This window comes from Odontesthes bonariensis, chromosome 3 (genome assembly GCF_027942865.1).
Source record: "Odontesthes bonariensis isolate fOdoBon6 chromosome 3, fOdoBon6.hap1, whole genome shotgun sequence".
NCBI classification, from domain to species: Eukaryota; Metazoa; Chordata; class Actinopteri; order Atheriniformes; family Atherinopsidae; genus Odontesthes; species Odontesthes bonariensis.
In genome coordinates, this window is record NC_134508.1 from 43,315,735 (window position 1) to 43,341,307 (window position 25,573).

Here is a 25,573-nt window from a genome sequence, read left to right on the forward strand (position 1 = left end):
GGTCTTGACTCTCAGTTGAACTTCAAATAGGCTCCGCCCCTCCCTCACAGAACATAACTTTATATGTAATCTCTGCTTAACATGATCATTGCAGTGTATATTTTCACATTTCTAATCCAAAGAACTAATTTGATTTAGTAATTACATAGATTTTTACAAAACATAATAGAATAAGTAATGAACACTAAAACGTTTAATTGAAAACAAATTCCGGGTTTACAGTGTATCTATAGATATATACTGTATATATCTATATATATACTGTTTATATAGAAGAGCAGATTAAGGACACAAATAAACTCTGCAATTTTTTCTAACTTTCCTATCACTATGTAAAGCCAGTTAAAACATATAAGAGAGTTAGTGCTAAATTGTGTTAAAGATATGACTGGATTTGTTTGAATTTAAGGATTTGCAGAGTTGTGGCATTGGTTACGCTGCTTTTGATGACCTCTGTTAACTTAAAACATTTTATAGCACAGAGAGTTTTGGGTTTTTTTCTCATTGGCTTCTCCTGCTTAACTTTTACTCTTTTGGAGATTTGTACTCTGTTCTGTAAATACTCGCTGCCACGATTTGATTTATCTTCTACTGGCTTCTGCCTTTATTACATTTTTTTTTAGAAGAAATGATTGGATAGATTAACCTTAAGTTAGAAATAACTCAAGTATATGTACCCTATATGGAGCAGTATATCCCCTCCACTTGATTTTGGGCTGTTCCAACCTCAAGTGAGCTGCCACCCCTTCATCAGAATTGATTTTCCCCACATCTTTTTTGGCCTTTCGACTGGGCCACTTGGCATTTACCTGCCTTAGCCTGTATATATGCATAATTAGTATAAATTGCACTGGAGAACACAGATTTTTACTTCTTTCAGTAAGTACGTTCTTACTGTGTCCACTTTCCATTGACTCCTAAGCCAAATAGACTTGTTATACAAACAGAAGCAAGACATAACCTCTGCTCTGATGAGGAAACACTCAGCAGACATCATTCTCAAGTCTTTCCTTCAGGAAGCCTCATCAGCAGGGAGAGGATGGAGCTGATACTTGCAGGGCAATGAACCATTGTGCGACACAACAGAGACCAAAATATAACATATGCTTTATGACTTTTTGACTTTTGATTAGCCAATAATGCAACAGAAACCTTTTTCACTCCCTGATATTATTTGGTTCCAAAACAATCGTAGTTTGGGCAGAAGTCAAACTTTTTTACAAAGCAACTGTCACCTTCATGGATGCCATTTTGTGGTTTTCCTTTCTGACATGCATACGCAACACATTTCAAAGAAAGTTTGTCGCCCCCTGGTTGGTTAGAGTTTGCAGAATTAGAAAGTTATCATGGTTAAGGCTTAAAACACTCTTAGAAAGCCATCACCCTCATAGGTGCCATTTTTAAACTTACCATACAGTTGATCTCACAATCACTGGAGGTAGCTCATTTGGCAAATGTAATTGTAGGTTATATCAGCCTGCATGAACGTGTGATACGTGGGCTGGTTTAAAAGAGGAGGGCAGTCTCGTATTTAGCCATAGACACGACATGTTGTTTGTATTAACGGTGTGCATTAAACATTTAAGGCACATTGGTTATCCTAAAATAGCCATGAAAACAGCACGCAGACTTACAGCTCAAAGAAAACAATAAACACATTGCTTAAGGTCCTCATTAGTTCAAATTCAACGATATTTCAGCGAGTCGGCAGCTTGCAGAATACAAAAACTTCAATGGAATGTAAAGATGCAAGACATGCTGAGGGCAGAACATTCTTAAGCTTAAGAAGAGCAAACTGTTAAATCGATTCTTTCAATGGCAGCTCAAGAACAAGCCGGAGGAATCTCAAGTTAAATAAAGTGTTTATTGGTAGTCACACGTCAAAGCATATCAGCGCTGGGCTCAGTGGAACAGAGCTCCCGCAGGAAATCCGTCAGACTGAGCCTCGATTTCCGGGTATCATTTGCATTTATAGTCTCATAGGTTGGACTCACACTCGACCGAGTATGATTGGACATGAGTAGGTTCATGCTTCGTCATATTCTCTGGATCAGCCAAACAATGTGTGTGTGTGAATCTGCCCTTGCTTTCCCAGGCTTTCCCAATTGTTTTGTCTTCCCATTCCTGGATCACTTTAGGCCATCATGGAAAAGTACTGAGACTATTTAATTTATAATGTCTAAGTACAAAGCCACTTTTTACAAAACCTAACCTGGGATACTCTGTCATGACAGCTGACAGTAGGTGACATTGGCTGTGTTCGAAACCACCTACTACATACTACATACTTGAAAACGGCATACTAATCGATCTGACAGTATGCAGAGCGTTTACACACAGTGCACTTCACTCCTGCCCGAGCCCAAATCAGCCGGCCTGAAAAGCTGATTTCGCTTAAGCTATAAACTCTGTAAATATATAACTTTAGCAACATTTGAAACATTTTCAGGCGAGAAAGTAGTCATTTAGACCCCCAATGTGTTGAAAATCTGACAAAATACCGGCTGTTTACAATTTTGTTCCCACAAATTCGGCGCTACTAAAGCTAGCCGCAGTGAGCAACGCACTTCCGGTTATGCCGTTTTGACTGCTGTCGTCCCGTTAACGGAATTTGACCGTTCAAATGGTGATGGGCGACGTCACGTTACGTTGCATCTTGGGTAGTTTGAGTGTGACAAGTAACCTCATGATGAATACTCAACATTTCGGCGAATCTAGTATGCATCTAGTGTACATCCGGGAACTTAAAAAAGTATGACAAGTAGGAATAGTAGGAGAAGTAGGCGGTTTCGAACACAGCCATTGTCTTTACTCGCTGATTTATGTTTTAGGGTTTCAGGATTTTGTTGGAACATCTCTTTTCTTGTTGTCCCCACGTGATCGTTGACCCCAGTGGTAATCTGTCTACCCCCGCTGTTTGTCTGCTAATGGATTTACCTGTGTGTTAATGGCTGTAGCTGACAGTGAATGCTACTGTGTTGATGGGGCATGATAGACTGTGCCACACACATAGCTGGAGTTAAGGCAGTCAAGTAAAAAAAAATCTTCGACAGAGCTCCAACCTCTTCGTAGTTGTGGGTCACTGGCTCACATCAAACTGTCCAAACACAGTAGTTCATCGGTGCTCAAGAGTTTCACACCCACTGCCTGCATTCAGCCTAATGTCCGCTCCTCGTGCACTTTCCAGCAGGCAGACATGAGCTCAGCCTCTCTGAATAAGGCTGCTAACTTCCTGCAGACTGATTGTACATAAAAGTGGATCCTTCATCACATACTCCAGCACAAAACAGAGGCTTTGCATTTTTTTCCCCAAAGATTCATCTGATTACAGCATTCAATTTTTCACGCTCATTATAAACCAAAAGGAGTAGGTTATTTTTCCCGCTAAAATCAGGCATCTAAACCCTTCCAAATATTACCGGCCGTGTGTGCTCTATCCCGTGAAATATATACCAGCAGCCGCTTGTTCACCCATGCTAAACTACCCAATAGCAGACATGGTTTGAAGCGGACAGTTTCATTTCAATCGCTCTGTCTGGGATTTGTTTCGTGGTGTGCAATGGAAACATCAAAGTTTGATGCTGCTGTCAAATCGATGTGATGTTTGAAAGTGAACGAGTGTGTCGATGCAGCCTGGGAGCTACCGTCACTGTCATTCATAGGTTTGTGGCCTGTGGCGACTCATACTTCCTTTATTGATTCTTTTTGTATTATGTATTACGCTGATTGTATTTGCCTTGTTTTTTCATTGAATTTAGATGATATGGGAAGGGCCACACCATAATCCTTTTCAAACATAGGCCTTGGAGGTTTTCACATTGTTATTTCCAATGGTTAACGCTGTCATGAGAGTGATGGTCAGGAACAGACGGATGGATGGAGATATGTGAGGCAGCTGCAGAGGAAGGCAGCAAGGAATGAAAATACTCAGCTATTCTTAAAGCTTCTAAAATAACAAAGGCAAACTTCTCACTTGGTTGCTGTGAGCATTTGCATTACTGCATGTCAGCATATCATTTTACATGCCACTGAAGTTTGTGTGGGACTTTTGGTTCACCCTCCTGTTACCTCTTACTTACGATTGAGTAAGTCCATTTGATGTTCATTTTTGGCAACTTGCAGTAAAATATTAATGGAAGAAAAGTGTTAGCTTATCCTTGTTGACATACAATCTAACCATAAATTTAAACATCTGGACAACATGTATTCTGTAGTCTAAATGTTATATGTTAAGACTAAACTTTAAAGCTGCCTGGTGACAGCTATTTGAGGGTAAAATGTCACCAAACCTTAGTTCAGCTGGAGGGGAAAGGTGTATCTCTAAAGGCAATCGTGTGCTTTTCTTGAACATATAAATGCATCTTAGTAATTCAGTGCTTTGAGAAAAAGGAAAACACTGTTTTTGTTCTCTTTTTCTGCCATACCAACTCTTCTATTTCTATCTCCGTGGGGTATGGACAGTACAGTAGCTCCGTATCACTGAGGTCAGAATGGGTCCAGCATACTCCCTTTCTTGACAACATCGATATACATATATGTGTATATATATATATATATATATATATATATATATATATACATACATATATATAGCTATATAGGGGCGCAAATGGGACTTTTGAACTGGGGGGGACCAAGCTGTCAACAAATGATTTCAACTCAATAAGTTATTTTTGAGTAAAATGGGCATTAACCGGCGCTCAAGTACTTATTTTTGTAATACCCTATGGACCAATAGTTTGCACTTCACCAAAAGCCTAAAAAGGCTTTTATTTTACATTTAGCCTACTCCAGGTAACAGCAAATGCCATTTATCAATACCAGACTAGCTAGGCTACTCAACATTACAAAGGATTTTTTTCCACGTGTGGGAAAGTCAACAGGCAACAGGCATAGGATAGCCTACTTACATTGTTTGTTTTTAGATGTACGTATGTGTACGTACGTGCACGTCCTCATCACCCCGGGGCATGATGGGAGGCCCCAAAGTACACGTTCATTCATTGATTTGTCTTAAAGTATTGGTGAAATATAGACAGATAATGCCTTATTTAGAGGCTGTATTGTCTCTGCCCTGTTCTCTCTGTTATATGGCTATACACCAATCTCAAGTGATCTAAATATCTTCTGAAGGACGCCGACTTTCACCAAACTGTTATCGGTGAGTAGATGAACGCATTTTATGGCAGAAATAAGGTCCAGGTTTAAAAAAAATTAACTTCCCCTTTTACGGGATGGGGGACACAGGGGTCAATATGAATCTGGGGGGGGGGGTCATGCACCCCCCGTCCCCAGTCCCCATATATATCAATAAATGCAGAAGCTACAGTATATTAAAGTGGAAATCTGACAACAAAACCCCTGAATTTAACATAATATAAATACATGCAGAGTGAAACTATGTAATGATACTGGATGATTTGTGAATGCATAAAGGTCAAAATAGAGGGCCTTTCATCTTGTGACCTTCATGAGGGTAATTGAAAAATGTTCTACAGCCAACATTTAAACCGTGCTCATACAAAACAGAAAAAAATACAAAACAACCAATCAAATATATCTTCACCGATATGTCAACCAATGGGCACTTAAGGTAGTGTGGTATAAAACTACATAATTAGGAGATTTAGGAGCGCCGTAAAAACTCATTGATTAAGAAGTTCACATTCATAAAAAGAACAAGTTCTGTGTAGTATCAATACAGTTCTATCGTATCTCCGTTTTATAATTATTTGGTTATGCTCAAATAACTTTATTCCAGGGATAGCTTCACATTTTTCTCAAGTCTATTGTAAAGCAATTGTGGCATGCTCTTAGCTGAAACCATGAACTGTAAATAACAGATGGATGCCACTGTGACGTCACTGGTTGGTTCATAAATTGCTATTTTGAAAACTCGTGTTGTGCATTTTGGGATTGCCATCTTTGACATCCAGAGTCATTATTTAATTATTTTTGTACAGTCTGTGGCTGAGACTGGTTTCAGGCTTTAGCGCTCTGTCTTAATAGGGGGATTTATCTGCGGCGAGCACAAACAGAAAGAACTATAGTGACCAAACAGTCGCATAGCGGTAATTTGTTAAGCTCATCCTTTGAGTTCTCTTTATCCTTAATCATTCTCCATCCATTAAAGGTAGGGTAGGAGATCCTGGATTTTGAGTCCAGCGAAGCTGCATTTTGAAAATACACAGGTAAAAAGTCCCAACCCTTTTCTTCACTTTCCCCCCGAAGGCACGCCTCTAGAGTACATGAACGCGCACGAGCACGAGGGTGCACGAGCGCTGTTCTGACAGCAAGCATCGATCGTTGCCGTATTTAGTATTTAGTATTTAGTATATGCTAACTATACGTTTAATAATGCTAGGTGCTAGCCAAGCTGGCTCTAGTTTAGCTTCCTGCCAAGCTTCGTTCACGGAGCAGGGTACGCGCACAGGGGGAGGGAGGGGGAGGGAGGAGCAGATTGCAGTTTGATAGACGGCATCAGAATCCAATCATTGTGAACGGATACTGTTTCCTAGATTGTACGTTCTAGAGGCCACTAAAACTTTTCATATTTGTGTCAAAACTTTTAATTAATTGGTTGCAATGGGGGTGTGAAGAGTATTTCAAGCAATATGTAAAAAAATGTTCCAGAAAAAGATCCCCTACCCTGCCTTTAAGTACACATTTCCTTTGGCAAACGACTGTTTCTTACTTTTTTTTTAATCATCTGATTGCATTTGAATGTCTTGATCTGGATAAGCTGCTTCTTGTTTTATGAAAGACACAGAGCTTAAGCTAACCCTTCAACATGTTAATCTTAATGAGTGCTCAGAATTAGAAAATAGGCTTGCTCCAGATTTACAGGTGGATGTTTGTATATACTGTAGGGTTGTGACGGTTTGCTTTGGTCATGATTCGATTGTATCACGATTCTTGATAATTGCGATTCTACAAGTATTGCGATTTGATATAATCAGTAATTGCAATTTTCTTCCTCCTTAAACAACAAACAAGTTGAATCATACACTTCTAGAATGAATGTCGTTCCCATAAACAACGCACATCAGTCTGTGTCAGTCAGTCCAGCAGCTGACATTTATTTCAACTGAGACAAAAAGAGGTCCTTAACATGTAGAGCATTTTTTAAAGTTTACTGTTACAAAATTAATTGAAATGTCCACACAGCACAAATGTGGGCTAATCTTAACATAACTTAATGTAATGAATTGATGAAGTTTTTCTGGACACGGATATGACGTAATATAATCGATTCAGGGGAGAAAAATCGATTTTTAAAATCATCCCATAAAAAATATCGCGATATGTACATGAATCGATTTTTTCGCCCACCCCTAATATACTGTATGTGTACCTGTAATGACAGTATAGCAAATGAAAACACTAACACTGTTTGTGGGTGTTATCACTAAAGAGGAGTCCTGCATAAAAAGTCTTTGCAGGACTGAACAAAAGCAACTTCACTGTATCACCCGATTCATTTGAACTTTGCTCAGTATCAAATGAAAAGATAGGGGAGATGTTGGCATCATTATCCACCAACAAGGCCACTGGCATGGATCAAATACCAGCCAGATTCATTAAGGACAGTGCTAATATGACAGGGGGAGTCATTGCACACATAGTTAATCTGTCTATACAACTTGGTAAAGTTCCAACTGAAATGAAATGGGCCAGGGTACTGCCTCTATTCAAGAAAAATAGTAGGACAGATGTTAAAAACTATCGACCAGTGTCAATTCTACAAAAGTTGTCTAAAATTTTGGAAAGAGTGGTCTTTGATCAGATGGAGAGGTACTTAACCCAGAACAACTTGTTATATGACCTCCAATCTGGTTTTAGATCTGCATGCTCCACTGACACATGCCTCACTCACCTATGTGATTAAATCAGACATGAAGGTGAAAAAGGAAATTATACTGGTATGGTTTTATTGGATTTGCAGAAAGCGTTTGACACAGTGGACCATTCAATTCTTTTATCTAAGTTGCAATGCATGGGGTTTGGCCAGGCATCATTACAGTGGTTCAAATCATATCTATCAAATAGAAATCAAATCTGTGATTATGATGGAGTATTGTCAGAACCTTTGCCAATATCTTGTGGGGTGCCCCAAGGTTCAATTTTAGGCCCTTTGTTATTTCTTATTTATGTAAATGATATGCCAGCAGCTGTTAAATGTAAAGTAATTCTCTACGCTGATGATTCCTCACTACTCGTATCTGGTAGAAACATCTCTCAGATTCAAGACACCCTTACTGATGAGTTGAGTAATGTAAGACAGTGGCTGCTAGACAATAGACTGTCACTACATGTGGGGAAATCTGAATGCATTTTATTTGGTACTAAACTCAAGCTAAAAAAGGCTCCTGATTTAGAAGTCACATGTAATGGTAATAAAATTCAGACAAAGACAACAGTTACATACTTAGGTTTAACACTGGACCAGACTTTGACAGGTCAGACAGTTGCGGAGAAGCTATTAAATAAAAGTGCTTCCAAATTGAAATTTTTGTACCGTAGCACGAGGCAATTAGATTTTAAAGTAAAAAAACTTCTTGTGTCAGCGCTTGTGCAGTGCCATTTTGACTATGCCTGTTCAGCATGGTACAGTGGACTGACAGTGAAAATTAAAAATAAAATGCAGGTTATGCAGAACAACATGATCCGTTTTATATTAGGAAAACCATCTAGGTATCATGTCATTTTTGATGATTTTAAGAAAGTGGTCTTTCTGCCTGTAAAGCTAAGGGTGGAACAGCTAAAATTGAATCATATGTTCAACATCATCAATGGGTTAGCCCCTAAGTATTTGGGATCCCAAATTGTAATGGTGCATACTCAACATGCCCATGAAACAAGAGCCAGTGTCCGCTCCTGTAAGGTACCATCTGCAAAGAGCGTGGCACGTAGCTCTTTCTTTTATACAGGGATTATGCTATGGAATAGCCTTCCTCTAAATATTAAAGAGTCAGAAACAAAAAGGGTTTTTAAACAAAGAGTTAGAGTTTTTTTGTGGAATAAAGTAGAGAATTAGGTGACTTAGGAATGTGATTGTATACGAGTATATGTGATATCTGTTGCATGTGTTTGTATGTCTTGTCATTTCCCATCAGGGATCATGTTGGAAATAAGTGTTTTACGCTTTTACATGTAATCCCTTGGATACCCATTGTCTTCCTATATCCATAAATAAACCAAACCAAACCAAAAACCAAAACTGATGTCTGACTGACATAAAACTTTAACGCTTTTATGAAGCTGCAGAGATGCCAGTTTAATGTCAGAAAGGGGTTTAATAACATACCACAGCATTTTCCAGATACACCACATACTTTATGTCTCCGAACCTAAGTTTTATATCACATTCCACTCTGCTGACTGAGCACTTTGACTGTAGTGTTTGGCCTGTGATGTTTTATTCCACTCCACTTTGTTTTGCAGATGGCTGATAAATGACGCATCAAACACACTCTAGCGTGTCTCCAACGTACTGGCCCAATTAAGAAGCAGTGGGTTTTACTCCCCTTAGGTCAGATACCATCTATTGAGAGTCTGATAAAAAGAGTGAGACTTGACACTACAGGATTGGGACAATGCGAGCGAGCAACACTCGCACCCTGCATATACCTCTGCAGATCTGGAGAGATGATTTAAGCTGGAATTACATGGTAAGCGATAGGCTTGTGAGGAAAGGGCTGCAGCCGGCTGGTGGAATGTGAACACACACTTGTGGAGGGATTTCACTCTGTCTGGTCCACTTAGCAGCTGGCCTTACTTGGTAATACTGGATAAGTCTCTGCTCTGCTCTCCTCCGACACAAACAACTCGCTGTGATTACTTTTACAAAGGCAGAGTAAAAGAAGAAAAAAGGGGATCTCTGGAGCATGACTTCAGAAACCTGACCTCAAGGAGGAAAAATTAGTCATTTTTTTTCTCAGGAGCAAGCGAGGACTAGTGCATGTTTTGTGGTTGAATGTGGAGAGAAAGAAGGAGTGGCATGGGTGGAGTGCTGCTCTTCTCTCATGCAGACTGTCTTTCAGCTTCCAGTTCCCTAAAAAACACTTGGGTGTCTCATCAGAGAACTTAACCAAGCCACATCTCAAGTTTCTCACCTGACCATGTCAGGGGCATGTGGAATCTAATGTGGAAATACTGCATTTCAGTGCGAACGATAAGGTAGGAGGATCTTGTTACTCCAAGCCATGTACCCCCCCATGGGGGTGCATTCTCTGTTTCTGATATGTTGGTTTGGACACCTGTGGATCTGGGTTGGGATGTGTTGCTTAGAATGATAATATCTGAGAGAAAATGTCAAGCTTTTGTTGTAGTTTGACCTCATAAAGTTTGTAAAACATTTCCCAGCTGAGACATATTGTAGATAATCTCAGCAGTTAGCTTAAAAGTTGTTTTGTTTTAGTATGTTTTGAAGGCAGTTCTTACTTCCTTAATTATCTTCCAAATAAGCAAAAATGCCCAATGGCCACCTAAAATGTGCTCAATTTGCAAACATTAAAGCTTTTTGTGGATCCAGCTAATGTCTGGCATTTTAAATGAACCCCTTTAAACAAGGAGTGCCTTCCAACGTTATAGTATGTTCCCATTCTTGTGTCCTTTCTACCATTTGTAAACATTTATTTCTTCTTTTTTTTGCTTCGACTGGAAGTTTAGACCACTAAATATTTACAGTTCTGCGAAAAAGTATCCAGACACTTTTTGGGAGAGGTGATCTAAAATGATCTAGGATAGAATAGAATAGAATATACTTTATTGTCATCGGGTACAACACTGGTGCTCCACAGAAGCTTGTGCACTGTATTCAAATAAGTAAAAAAGAGTCAAGCATAAAAGAGTTATACGAATGGTCCAAATATTCATATTTCATTGTAAAGAAACACAGTATATAAAAACATTTTTAAGTGCTGAATACTTTTTAAAGGCCTTATAAAGAGAGATCCAAAGGATGCTTCAAGAACAGCTGGGCCCAACCTTCAACAAACCCAAGGGTAATAAAACCTGATCCAAAATGTACTCAAGCTGAAAGACTATTACAAATAACAGATTATTATACTCTGCATGCTCTGGTCCATTTGGAACCTCTTGAATGTGAAGCATTTCAGCCGACCCAGGACTGGAGGCACAATAAAAATAAAAAAGTGGAAAAATTGGAAAGAAAATGTGCTTAAAGCTGCCGTCGGCAGGTTTTCAAAATTGCGAGTCTAAAGTCGGAAAATTCGAAATGATACAACTTTCAGGTCCCTCCCCCAACCTCTACCAAGCTCCGAATCGCCCCCCAAACCCCTCCCCCTCTGTGGACGAGGTTGTGCACGTGAGTTCAGACCAGTGTGAGCGCACACAAGCTGGGGCAGACTCACGCTCAGCAGCGTGTGCACAAGCTGTGATTGACAGGTAGGATTCCTCCACCCTAACTTGATTGGTTAAAAACAGCCGGGAGCGCTCGATTTTTGCAAGCATGATTACAGGCTTCAGAGGGAGCTACAGATTTCGTTATTTTTCCTAAACAGCCTATTTAATATTCTACTTCCAGAATCCCATGACAGTTCAAGCTAATATGACTAAAAAAAAGTTGCCGACCGCAGCTTTAACTTATTTGGACTGATTTGGACCTCATCTGGCTTGGGTTGGGTCCGGTTTACTCTGAACTCAGAAACATGGAGACCTTTATTGAGAACCATTATCTTATACTACCCATTAGTTCAATGTCTCCATAATCTGATGAAAGTTCTGTTGATCATCTTGTCAGTTAATGAACAATGATCAGAGGAAACAGGGAGTTCTGGGTGATTCAATGTTCAGTAGATGACAGGGAGATGATTTAATACACTTCTTATTCATGTGGTGTCCTCTAGCTGTTTATAGTAAGCCAAGAGATTTTGTAGAGGATGGGTTAAAGCATTAATGGCTCCATGCCGGGATTTCACCAGAGCTAAGCTAGAATTTGTGGCCACTGTGGTCGGAGCAGCTTGAGTAAGCAGTAGCCATTCACCATTCATAAACTGCTATGACCTGTAATTCCAGTCTCCATGGGTCGGCCTGCCACAGCTTGGAGTTCATGCTTTAATGCAGAAGTATTGCTCCTTGGACTCTCAGTCAGTCAAGGCGTTTTATTGAATATTTAATCCCTGTCTGGTACAGCGCACGCACACTGTCTCGTGTAACTTGGCAATCAGACATTTTCCATCCCTGCTGATTTCTTACATGATTTTTCCTCTTGGCTTTGAGCCTCCTCTGTATGCTATAAATGACCACAGTTACTCACACATGCACATGGGATCTCGCATCTGAAGTCAAATTTTCTGTATTTTTTAAGACAGTTCATTTAAAGTACCCATGTCCACATTTTTTCCGTTTTGTGTCAATATCTTATTAGCCATTGTTTTGCAAGCAGAGGAAACTGGACATAGTTCAACTACTCTGGGGTCTAGTTAAAACTGTACTCTTGAAGGGAAAAAATTTAAGTAATGAAGTATTTCCTCCACTAACTTTGTTCACTGAGTGAGAAGTCCTGCCCCAGATGGGGAAAAGAGTGGAGGTTTTACTTCAACATCCATCCCAGACTATTAGCCTGGCTGACGCGTCCACATCTGGATGAGATGGTGGTCTGGGAACTAGGTGTGCATTTTCTCCTATTTGAGGCGTGGTTTACAAATGCCTAGAGCCGCTTATTGGGCGCTACGAATGTCTATCAAATGGCGTCTGGTTCTTCCCATGCTGCTTTGCGCGCGATTCATAGCCAATTGTATCACTTATACCAGATGACGTATGTAGAGCCACAGAAATTTGACGAGGAAGAAGGCAATGAAATCTTTCAACGCCAAACGTTGCTCTTTTTAAACTTGCGTTCTAAGCTACTTAAAACACTTTCTAAGGCTGCATCGAACGGTAACGTTGTGTCCGCAAAAATTGCTTTTCAGTTTTTTAATAGCCAAGCCGCTATGACTAATCTTTCACATATTCTTTCTCATAAGTCTGGTTTGCATGTTAAAATTCTTGATATGGTAATTTCAAATGTCAGCCAGCCTTCTTACTTTGGATTGACATCTCATTGGAAGCGTGGAGCTTCCATGTTGCATCAAAAGGCAACATAGCCAAAAAGAATCTGTGTTGCAAAGAGGGGCGAGGCTATGGTATTTTTAGTGGTGCCAAGGCACCACCGTGAGATAGTTCGGCACCCCCTGGCTCAGCACATTTTTAAAATATTATATTATGCAAAAACACATTTTTTTTTGCTCAAAAATGCATTATTTTAGTGATCATTTTATTTATTTTCTAGTATTTGTTTTTGTTTTAACTCTTTACTCCCAAAATAAATGTTGAGTTATCTTCAATATTTGTCTCAGGCTCTCTGTTATCCCTGTTGAGCCACAGTCTTTTGAAATGAAGAGGTCAAAATTGAATGTTGTAGGGGAAAGCACTACTCAAAGCAAAACTAATACGGCTCCAAAATTTATAAATGTACTAGTTCGCCTCAATTAGTGAGAAATAATGTGCCTCTGTGAGCACTGGGGGCTGGGCACCCCTAAAGACCAGATCCTAAAATCGCCCCTCGTTGCAAACAAGTGCAACATTCCCATCTTCTGCCATGTGTGCTCTGGGCCAGGTATAAATAAGCTTGTTAAAGACTGATGCATCAAACTGCATATTAAAATTCTGAAAACATAGGTATGCTAGTTGCATATCTTACTTTAGGTGTTCATTGAGAAAATCGTTTCGTAAAGCAAAACGGTTTCCGTGAGTCCTTGGATGCACCTAGCATACATATTAAATGCACATGTGCACGTGAGTAAGTAAGTTTCCGTATTTTGATAAACAGCACAACACCCTGTATACAGCACATGTGAGCACAAAGAGAAGAAGAAATGCAAACAAATGCCCTCACCCCCTAAAATCTGTCACCAAACTGAAGTCAAAGGCTTCTGAGCCCTGTTTGAGAACACTAAACCTAAACTTAACCAAAGACGGAAGCCAATTATGAACAAAAATTGAATGAAAACAAGGAAGTTTTAAACTGGAGTCACATGTTTAGGGGTCCTGTAACTTTCCTCCACCGCCCTCCAGCCATCTTAAGTGGACCATGTCACTTGAAAGAAAATAATCCAGAAAGGCATCTGCAGCATTTGTTCTCAGCCTCTCAGGACGTCTTGGGTGTATCTCAGAAACACCAGCGGCTTGACAAAACAGAAATATGTGTTGCCCAATAAGTGACTCATTATTTTTTACTCAAATCTCTATTAGTGTTTTGACTGGTGAGCACTGTGTGACATCACTTTTTCCATTCAGCCTCATCGTGTTCAGAGCAATTGGGTTTAGCAAACTTTGAAGATTATGTTGTGTTAGCACGTAACATCAGTGGTGTGTGGAGGGTCCCGTGCACATGTCCCACCTCTGACAGTGTTGTAGTTTAGAGTGACAGGCTGACCCTCTGGTAACACTCCTTTGAGCAGTGAGGCTGGATGCCAGTGTTGTCTGTCTGCAGAACATTCCTGAAGACAGGAGTCATAGCTCAATAACTCTACTCTGCTCACATGCACATCTTGCTTTTTCTCTTAGCTTATGCCTGACTACATAGCAACCCCATCTCTGTGTGTGTGTGTGTGTGTGTGTGTGTGTGTGTGTGTGTGTGTGTGTGTGTGGATCCCCCTACTATTCATTTTCTGCTGGGAATTTTAAAGCATTTTTGTTTTGTAAGGAAAAAACATCCTTTTAAAGAAACCTGGCTGGACAGCAGAGTTCAGCTTCAGGCCCTGTTTGGACTCATAGCAGACTGCATCTTTGCTCAAAGGCTGTGTGCATGTAGAACTTCTTCCTTTGAAGAAGTTAGCCGGTGAAACAGTAGAAGCTAGCAAACCTGATCTGGGTCATTCAACTGCAAACCGATGCAGCACAGCGTATTATTTATTTATCTGTGGACTCCAGTTTGAGGCGACCTACAGTCAGGTTCGTGTCTGGCTGTCTTTATGACTTGCTTCTGGTCAACCTGCCGTACAGTTTTCCTGCTAAACTCAACAAAATATGTCAGTTCATCCATCAACAGATGTCTGGTGAGGTGAAGAAGGACCCACCTTGGCTTCCTCAAAGGCTGCACTCAAATGACTAAAGTCATTCCTACACTGCAAAAAATAGGGGTCTTCAAACAAGATAAAAAACACTAAAACTAAGGGAAAAGGTACTCAAAACAAGTGAAAAATCTGTCCATGCAGCAAGATAATTTGACTTGGCAAGATTTCTTAAATTAAGATTGTAGGAGTCTTGTTTCTAGATTTAACAAAGGCAGTTTTGTGAACAAACATTTGTCATATGCTTAAAATCCAAGGAATAAAGTGTGTTTTCAGATATTTTCTGTGTGACTCTTGAATCAAGCATGTTGAGTTTGTTATTGAATCTTAAAACAAGATTTATTTTAATGAGACTTTGGAGGAGAAACGCAATACATCTTATTTTAAGTTTTAATTGTCTCATTTTATGATTCCCTGCCTGTTTGAGACAAAAAAGTAAAGTTTTGCTTGATATAAGATTATACTGTTAAGTTGAAGACTTAAAATAAGAAATTAATTCTTAAAACAAGAAAAAAATCTAGCACTTCTAAATGTAAGGTTTTTTTTCTTGGTAAGAACCAAATAATTTGCAGTGCACTTGTGACGTTCAGCAGAGGGAAGTTACAGAGGGCCTCAGAGCACTCAGTCAGCTGACTGCACGCTCTGACAGCACCTCCCTCTGAAGTGTGGCTGCAGGAGAGCAGCTCTCAGGAGTTTGCTGTGACACACCTGAGGAAGGCAGACAGGAGGCAAGAGGATTCTTCAGACGGCACCGCAAGGGCAGTAAGGGAGGCCCACTCAGTAAGGACGGTGAGTGTGGCTCTGATTCACTGGTCATCTGGAGAAGTTGTGTTGGGAAAGTTCTTATAAGACCTTTCCCAACACAACTTCTCCAGATGACCACATTATCAAGCGTACAAATAGCAAAGTTCTTATAAGACCTTTGCTATTTGTACGCTTGATAATCATGTGGAAGTCTTGCTGAGAAAACTGCATGCTGCGTTATCTCTTGGCCTGGGCTGGTTGGGGGTGTCTGCTGATGAACCCAGCATCTGAGTTCAGTCAATGACAAGCTAGCTTAACTTCAGCTGTGGTTTTCTAAGCAATTTCACACCAGTTGTATTGCGTGTGGAAGGAATTCTTTTCATTCCGATTTGGCTGGTCAGATCTGGTCTTCTACGTAAATGCTTATTTCTCTTGACTACATGTTTCTGTAGTGATGCAAACAATGACATTGAAGAAAACCTGTTCACTTGCTTCAACTACCTGACTGGGGGGATTTTTCCTTACTTCCAAAGAACTTGAACTCTTCAGGGATATCATATTAGTGCTTGTAAATTGCTGTTGTCAATATTTCAGCATTACTGTGTTTTTTACCTTCAGTAACTTAGTTCAAGTCTTATTTTGTGGAACCCTGGTATGTTTTTTTTCATGTATCTGAGTCTCATAATGAATGAATGAATTCACAGAAATTGTCTTTATTTAAAGGTACGAGAGTTTATAGGAACATCTTTTGTTGTCTTTAGAGGCTGGAGAAACCTAAAACTGGCATCTATTTCTCAACTAACACAAACTCATTTACATATTTGCTCAAAAGTCACATTTGGTCACAACAATCTTGTTCTTAATATTGAGTTGGCTTTTAAAAGGATTCATTTATCAGAAATATGTCTTTTTTGAGGGGCTGCACGGTGGTGTGGTGGTTAGCACCGTCACCTCACAGTAAGAGGGTTCCAGGTTCAACTCCCAGCTGGTTCTTTCTGTGTGCAGTCTGCATGTTCTCCCCATGTATGCGTGGGTTCTCTCCAGGTACTCTGGCTTCCTCACACCGTCCAAAAACATGCATGTTACATTGGTGACTCTGAAATTGTCCCTAGGAGTGAGTGTGTGTGTGGTTGTTTGTCTCTGTGTGTCCCTGTGATGGACTGGCAACCTGTCAGGGGTGGAGCAGTGGTTTTTAAATGTGGAGGTGTTCCCCACATCAAGCCCATAGATACGATGCTGAAGTTGGCATCCGATTCGCGAATTAAATGGATGGGCATAAAGGGCCATTTCACTGCATTTTTGCATTTTGATCGCCCTAAACTTGGTCCTGTATGGAAACTACAATTGTTACACTGCTCAAATCTGGATAAAATTATTCTAAAGAGGCTATAGATTCATTAAAACCTTGTTTGGGATTTGTGAAGCCTTTTTATGATTTGTGAAAATGCAGAACAGGGCCATTGTACAGCTTTTTTTTTATATTCTCATCACCCTAAACTAGGTCCTGTATGGAAACTACAATAGTTACACTGCTCAAATCTGGATGGAATTATTCTAAAGAGGGTACAGGGTCTTTAAAACACATTGAATGTTGGTGCGCTATGAGGGTGGGCAAACCGTTAATATAATACATCCATGGGTCAAACGGGTTTACCTTTGGACTATGTGGGGGGGATGAAATCATCTTGCTGTAAAAGTGGGGGTGTCGAAACACCCCCATCCCCCACGGGTGCGACGCCCATGCCAGGGCTCCCCCCGCCTCTCACCCAATGACCACTGGGATAGGCTCCAACCCCTCCGTGACCTGACCAACGGATTCAGCATGTATAGGAAATGGATGGATGTCATTTTTGAGACAATGTGAGCAACAATTGTTCTCTCAGTGCTAGTTTTTGTTTGGGGGGTGGCTTTTATGCCTTTAATGGATAGGACAGTTAAGAGAGACAGGAAGCAGGGTGCAGAGAGAGGGGGAACTACATGCAGCAAAGGGCCATCTGATGCGAGACTCGAACCAGGGCCAGCTGCAGCGAGGACTGTAGCCTCTGTACATGGGGCGCCTGCTCAACCCACTACACCACGGACCACCCCGAGTCATGGCTGCTAATTTATCAACTTTCTAAAACTTATTTTCTGAAATGTAAAAGTTTGTTTTGCTTGTCAAACATATCCAGACATAGAAATGGATTTGATAATTCAGGGACAGTTCGCCTCTTTTGACATGAAGCTGTATGACATCCCATACTAGCAACAGCATTTATGAACATCTTCTTACCCCCTGCTGCGTCCTTTGAGCAGAGTTCCAGCCTAGTTTTGGCGTTGATGAAGGTAGTCCGGCTAGTTGCCTGGGGCCACAAAAATAAAGCGTTTTGCTTCTCAAAACAATATGTACGGCCAGTGGTGTCAAAAGTACACACGTTTGTTACTTAAGTAGAAGTATAGATACTGCAGTTTAAAAACACTCTGGTAAAAGTTGAAGTATCAACTTGACCTTTTTACTCAAGTAAGAGTGAAAAAGTATGTGCTCCAAAACCTACTTAAAGTATAAAAGTATAAAGTAACCTTTAAATTAAAAAAAAAACCACACACAAAAAGGTAGATGCCACTATATGAATTGCAAGCTTAATTTGAAAACTGATTAGTTCTAGGTGTGCCCCAAGACAACAATCATAAAACCATTACTGTCAAAGACAAAGGAGCATGTTCTTTCTCAAACTTTATTGGAATTCAATTGCACGTGAGGTAGTATTCAAGTGGTAGGTCGTGAGGTATTCATGTTCGTGCCATCAAAAAAACAAAAAAAGATCTTACTGCCTGAACAATTCAAAGAAAAAAGATATACACACGCATGTTCCCCCCTTTGTCATAGCTGACAGTCAAGACAAAAACTGAAACAAAAATGAGCTCTTTATCACTACATACAGAGCACCTAAAACGGTCTGAAAATGGCACGGAGTAGGAGAGTGCAACAATTTTGCATACACACTAAGATTATGTTAGTCCCATCAAAAAAAAAATCCTACTGTATAAAAATTAGCTTTCCCCGTTGTCATAACTGACGATCAAGACCAAAATTGAAACTTAAAATTACACTTCGCGCAGCTTTGCGTTTGCAGTTTGTAGAACACCTGCTTGCTCCTGACGAATGACGATTTCCTTGTGTGTCAGCACAAATTTGACGAATAGCCTAACCGATGAGTGTTTGCTTTATATGATTCATCCAATTACACTCGTTCTCACTAGGTGTGGATGGCGCCACTGATCTGTATTGGATGGCGCACATTACGTGAAATACATAAACATTAAACTGAAGCAAAGAGTTACAAAAAAAAACTGAAGCGAAAGATACAGATACCTAAAAAGTGTACTTAAGTACAGTAATGAAGTATTTGTACTTCGTTACTTGACACCTCTGTGTACGGCTCAATCATACAGCTTCATGTCAAAAGACGCGAACTATCCCTTTAAATAAACCGAAATGTCTCTTATTTGAGAAATATAACTCTGATATGTCTTGCTAAAACCTAAATAGTTCTGCTTTTATCTTTTAGCCATCCATGGCATATTTTCTTTCTAAACTTGATGTTCATAGAAAAGCACTGCAAAATCTGATCAGCAGCTATTTCTTTTCTTAATTAACAATCTTCCTAAAATGTTGCCCTTGTTTACAGTTTAGGCTTACATTTTACAATCCAACCTTTCAAATATCTCTACATCATTTAAGTAGTTTGGCTAAAAGTGGTTTACAGGTCTACCCACAACTGGATAGTATTTTATATCCATATCCACCCGACAAGATACGAGAGCATTTTTGCCATGGCCAGCTCGCAAAAATACCACCTTAAAGGTTATTTCTGTTTATTTTTTCCTTTCTTTCTTATGTAGGGTTGTGTGACGCATGACGCTTGCACAGCACCGTGGAAAGCTGTGCTAACTCTCTATGGTCATTTCACACTGACACAAGCTGCACTTTTGCCATTAGATATCATTCAATCTTACAGCAAATCCTTATTTTCTTTTATTAACTGCATTTGCCTGCACTCTTTTAAATGCTCCAAATAGAAAACAGCATCTGTTTTCTCTTAATCCTTCTTCATTTTTCAGATATAACTGAGATCCATGATGTATTTGCAAAAATAAGTTTTGCATAAGTTGCACTTTTCATTCAAGCATGTTCACCAAAATGCATATCATACATAGTGTCATTATGCATTAGGCAACACCATGATGAGTCAATATTTTCTTTTCTGTGTCATGAAATGAAGCTATCATGTGGATAGAAATGTGTGCCTAATGCTTGGATTGCTTGTTTTTGTAGCTTAGACTAAGTCGCTTTGTAATCATTATGCGGTGCAATCACTGGTGACCCGTGACTCAGTCAATAATGACCTGAGAGTGGTCAGAGACACTGCTGCCACCTGGGGTCCTCTTCTTCTTGTGTGCATTTATATGAGGCAAAGCTCATCCAACATTTATGGCCTGAGCCTGGATCACTTTATTAAAGCAAGTGAAGCTCTTACTCAGTGCTGTCATTGGGCCAGGAGAGGTACATCCAACCCAGCCCTGGTTGCTTTGTGAAGAATGCTAAGACCCTGACTCTGTTAACAGCAATATTCCACCTAATGGCACTCTGGCACATCAGAGGGAAAATGGTGCTCTCACAGGATCCTGCAACCACTTAGGTGCTAAGCTATTGGCCATATTCACCAGGACCATTCTCTCTAAAGTGCTTTTTTCCAATACGGGATGAGACGATGTATTATTTTCTCCCAAGGATGATTTCAGTCTCTGTATTTGTACATTCAGAAAGTATTGCATTCACATAATGGCTAATAGGTCACACTCACACTGTATTAGCGTGTTTGCATAACTAACCAAAGACACAGCATGTGTGGATTTCCTCATTATCTCAGCACGGAGCAGAGCTTACACTGGCTGGTCACATATTTTGGAGTTCCTTATAAACATCTCTAATGTAGAACAATTAAGGATCATTCTCAATATCACTGAATAGCAAAGCAAATTTGTAACAATTAGCAATGTAGCAATTACAATGAAAAGACAGTGTTTTTGCCAGGCGTTACCTGAGAAACAGCTCTTTTAATTTTACAACATGGAGGGTCATATTATGCATCCTTGCAGCTAATCAATAGGGGGTTAATGGTTCTTGGAGCACCTTCTGCTACGCGTCCACGCCCTATTCTGGCAAAACAATCCATCACCGGCAACTTTTACTGTGTTTTTTTCTTTTTTTCCTCTATTGTACAAGCCAGGAGCAACAGAAAACAGGCAGTAGATGGAGTTAGATGCATATTCTTCCATCTTATTTGGGTTTGAAACATTTCATCTTCAGGCTGTTGGAAAGAGTGAGTTGAGATTTATTTGGAATGCATGGTGGCATCGCATGTGATTTGTATCAAGCAAAATGATTTTACACATTGTACAAGCAGGCCTGGTAGAAGCCTTCTCAGAAGTTATCAGTGCAACAGTTACAGACTGATCATTATTTCAGCCTTTCTTTATCAGCTCTTGCAGGAAGAATCTACCAAGTTATTACCCCCTTTGACCTCTTCACTCCGGGTTTCATCCTGGTGTATCACTTCCATTTAGCTGGGCAGCCTTTTCACACCCTCTCCCCAACTTTAATTCTCTTCCTCTCTCCCTCACCACCTCCTTTTCCCTGCAGTTATATGATTCCTGGCTTAAGTCTACAAGCAATTAGTGTGAGAAGAGGCCCAATCAATTCCTGCTCATTTGCAATTCCTCCCTGCTAAACACTTTCCTTCATTACCAATGTCATATTTAATGTGAAGGAGACAGGGGAATGGAAGGACTCAGAGGAGGGAGTATGAAGTTGGCAGAGAAGAACAGCCTGTGTGTGAGTTGTCATATATTTGCTCCCTGTCTCAACACCTGCTGCTCATTCACTGTATGTCTCTGAAGTGATAAACTTGGAAACTTTCAAATGGGCTTAGAAGTTATGTCAAATATGACAGTCACTAATTGTTTAGACAGAAGCAAATAATATGTTGTTTTTGCCCTCCATACTCAGATTATTCTTCTCCAAGGAGCAACCACACATCATTCACAATGTCGTTATAGGTTGCTCCAGTGGATCACACATTATTTTGCTTTTTCTTTTAATGTTTTCTGCGTTATTGCACTGGTCAAACAGTCTGAAGTCAGAGTCAAGTTGCTTTTTACCACTTGGTAGGCATTCCCTCCCTATAGTGATTGTCAAGTTGACGTCGCATGTTGTAGTTTTTTTTGGTTTTTTAGACATAATTATCGGAGTAGTCCTTACAAGATAGCATTCCCACCCTGTCCTGAGGTGATGCACCTTCACTTAAAATGACCACAAATCAATGCAAGATAACCACAAAGACTGCAAACTACTCTCCTGCTCTCCATTTGGATCCCTTGTACTGTGTTGGGGGGCCTCCACACATCTGTGCCCAGGGAGCCGGTAGATGCAGGCAGCAGAGACGCTGTGTAGAAGCGGGTTTCATGAGAAGATGGCAGTATTATTGGGGGCAGGTGGTGGACCGCTTGTAATTACTGGGCAGCTCTGCTGCTCAGTCAGTGGTCTCCACACACCACTCTGTCTTTTTCTCGTCCTAATGAAAAGCCTTTTAACATCTGATTAGCTTTTGATGTCCCTCTGTGGCCGTGGGTGTGGTTTAGGGACTGGGAAAAGCAGGCTGTGTGCACATGTATCAACACTTCTGATTGAAGCCTCAAATTATCAAGATGGAGATATGTGCTGGAGGTCAATGATGCTTTGAAACGGGTGTGTTTTCATGTTTATATGCACACAGATATGGTTTCATTTCTATCTAATCTCCATTCCAACCCACAGAGGTGTCTGTTTGATTGATGGCACAGATAAAGTATAATGACACAGGAGAGATCAGGCCTATTATAAATTCATAGCAGATTATCCACACAACTCAAATCATAATGGACATCGGGGACATGATGGCTGTCACTGGCATTTTCTACCACCTCCTGTGATACCTCTTCTTTTATTTTAACATGACTTTACCCTGCTCATTTGCCCCTTCTCTGGCTTGGAAAGAACGATCCCTCTGCTGAGCGGCTCACAGTCACATTGTTAGGGACCGAGCAGTGAAACTGCAAGGACCCTATTGTATCTGTAAGGTTTATTAGGGACCGAGCAGTGAAACTGCAAGGACCCTATTGTATCTGTAAGGTTTATTATTATTAGGGACCGAGCAGTGAAACTGCAAGGACCCTATTGTATCTGTAAGGTTTATTATTATTATTATTATTCTTATTCTTTGCAAAAGGTATGCGAAAACTCAGGAAATTTTGCGAGCGCCACGTGCTAGTCGACGACATGAAAGAATCTAAACATTATATCTTTGGGAGTTGCTCATTGGCTCTGTAGCGCCCCCTATGATGCTTAAAAATGGTGCCCGCAATGGGGTTAGTTTCGCGTAGGACAATGAAATTCGGTACAGTCATTCACCATGCCCAGACGCACAAAAAAGTCTCTTGCCGCCATGGTCCCACGTACACAGGAAGGCGGCCATTTTGGATGGAAAGTGCGTTTTCGTGCCATTTTTGGCCGATTCCACGCCTTGCTTAAGATCAAACTTGTCCTACAGATTTAATGCTACAGACTTCAAACTTGGCCAGGTTACTCTTAAGACATGGGGGGGGGAATTCATGAAGAAACTTTTTCAAAACTTAAAGGGCGTGGGCGTGGCAACTCCTCAAAGTTCGATGACTCGCCATCACTCGCCACAAAAAATGAAGTCGCTTATAACTCCCACATACATTATCCAATCTGTCCCAAACTTCATACGGTGAATGCTGGACCCAGCCTGAACGCGTACATATTATCATAACGACATCCACCTATAGCGCCACCTGCTGGGGGTTGGAAACATCTCTTTTTTTCCACATCTCGCATTTGATCGAACTCGTCCTACAGATTTAATGCTACAAGCTTCAAACTTGGCCAGATTACTCTTAAGACAAGGGGGAAAAGAGTCATGGAGAAACTTTTTCAAACCTCAAAGGGCGTGGCCGTGGCGACGCCTCAAAGTTATGACTCGCCATGAAGAATTAAGTCGCTTATAACTTCCACACTCATTATCCAATCTGTCCCAAACTTCATACGGTGAATGCTGGACCAAGCCTGAACGCGTACATATTATCATAGTGACATCCTCCTATAGCGCCACCTGCTGGTGGTCGGAAATGTCATTTTTTGCCACACCTCACATTTTATAAAACTCCTCCTACAGATTTAATGCTACAAGCTTCAAACTTAACCAGGTTACTCTTAAGACATGGGGGCAAAAATTCATGGAGAAACTTTTCCAAACTCTGAACAATTCGGGCGTGGTCAGGCGGTGAAAATCGTGTGATGGTGTTTGTGATTTGAAAGCCTTATCATCATCACAACGTCATGAAACTTGGCACACACGTCCATCCTGAACACCTCGTACGTATGTGAAGGGTATCGTGTGTGGAAGGAGCAAAGTGGCTCAGTGGCGCCCCCTAGGGTACTTAAAAATGGTCCACACATTGGGGTTAGTTTTGCGTGGGACGACGAAATTCGGTACACTCATTCATCATGCCCAGACGCACAAAAAAGTCTCATGCCGCCATGGTCCCACGTCCACAGGAAGTCGGCCATTTTGGATGGAAAGTGCGTTTTCGTGCCATTTTTGACCGATTCTACACCTTGTATAAGATCGAACTTGTCCTACAGATTTAATGCTACAGACTTCAAACTTGGCCAGGTTACTCTTAATACATGGGGGGAAAAATTCATGGAGAAACTTTTTCAAACCTCAAAGGGCGTGGGCGTGGCGACGCCTCAAAGTTTGATGACTCGCCATCACTCGCCACAACAAATTAAGTTGCTTATAACTCCCACATACATTATCCAATCTGTCCCAAACTTCATACGGTGAATGCTGGACCCAGCCTGAACGCGTACATATTATCATAGTGACATCCACCCATAGCGCCACCTGCTGGTGGTTGGAAACATCTTTTATTTTCACACCTCGCATTTGATCAAACTCCTCCTACATATTTAATGCTAAAATCTTCAAACTTGGCCAGGTTACTCTTAAGCTAGGGGGGAAGAAAACTCTTGAGAAGCTTTTCCAAACTCTGAACGGTGTGGGCGTGGCCAGGCGGTGACAATCGTGTGATGGCGTTTGTGATTTGAAAGCCTTATCATCATCGCAACTTAATGAAACTTGGCACACAAGTCCACCCTGATGACCTCGTTCGTATGTGAAGGGTATCGTGTGTGGGCTGAGCAAAATGGCTCAGTGGCGCCCCCTAGAAATTTTCAAAAACCTCTCCGCATTGGAGTTATTATGTGCTCGTACGTACGCAGAGGGTATCGTGTGTGTGGGCAGAGCTGCGGCTCCAGCGTCCAGCGCATGCCCCAACGTGCGCACATCCCAACGTACGCACACCTCGGTCCCGCTCACAGCTGCTTGCAGCTTTCTAGTTCTTCTTATTCTTTGCAAAAGGTATGCGAAAACTCAGGAAATTTTGCAAGCGCCACGTGCCAGTCGACGACATGAAAGAATCTAAACATTATATCTTTGGGAGTTGCTCATTGGCTCTGTAGCGCCCCCTACGGTGCATAAAAATGGTCCCCTTAATAGGATTAGTTTCGCGTGGGACGACGAAATTCGGTACACTCATTCATCATGCCCAGACGCACCAAAAAGTCTCTTGCCATCACGGTGCCACGT

General features: G+C 40.8%; 1 protein-coding gene across 2 annotated transcripts in view; it reads left to right on the forward strand.

Moving 5' to 3' along the window:
• Positions 1-25,573, forward strand: part of iqsec1b (IQ motif and Sec7 domain ArfGEF 1b) — a 313,514-nt gene that overhangs the window by 225,666 nt on the left and 62,275 nt on the right. Inside the window, exon 1 of one of the 2 annotated variants that reach the window (XM_075461872.1) lies at positions 9,741-10,179. The exons of the other annotated variant lie outside the window; for it this stretch is intronic. Coding sequence (XP_075317987.1) covers positions 10,133-10,179 — 47 coding nt within the window. The 5' untranslated portion in view covers positions 9,741-10,132. Of the gene's footprint in view, positions 1-9,740; positions 10,180-25,573 lie in introns of those variants that run through there. 2 annotated transcript variants of the gene reach the window in all.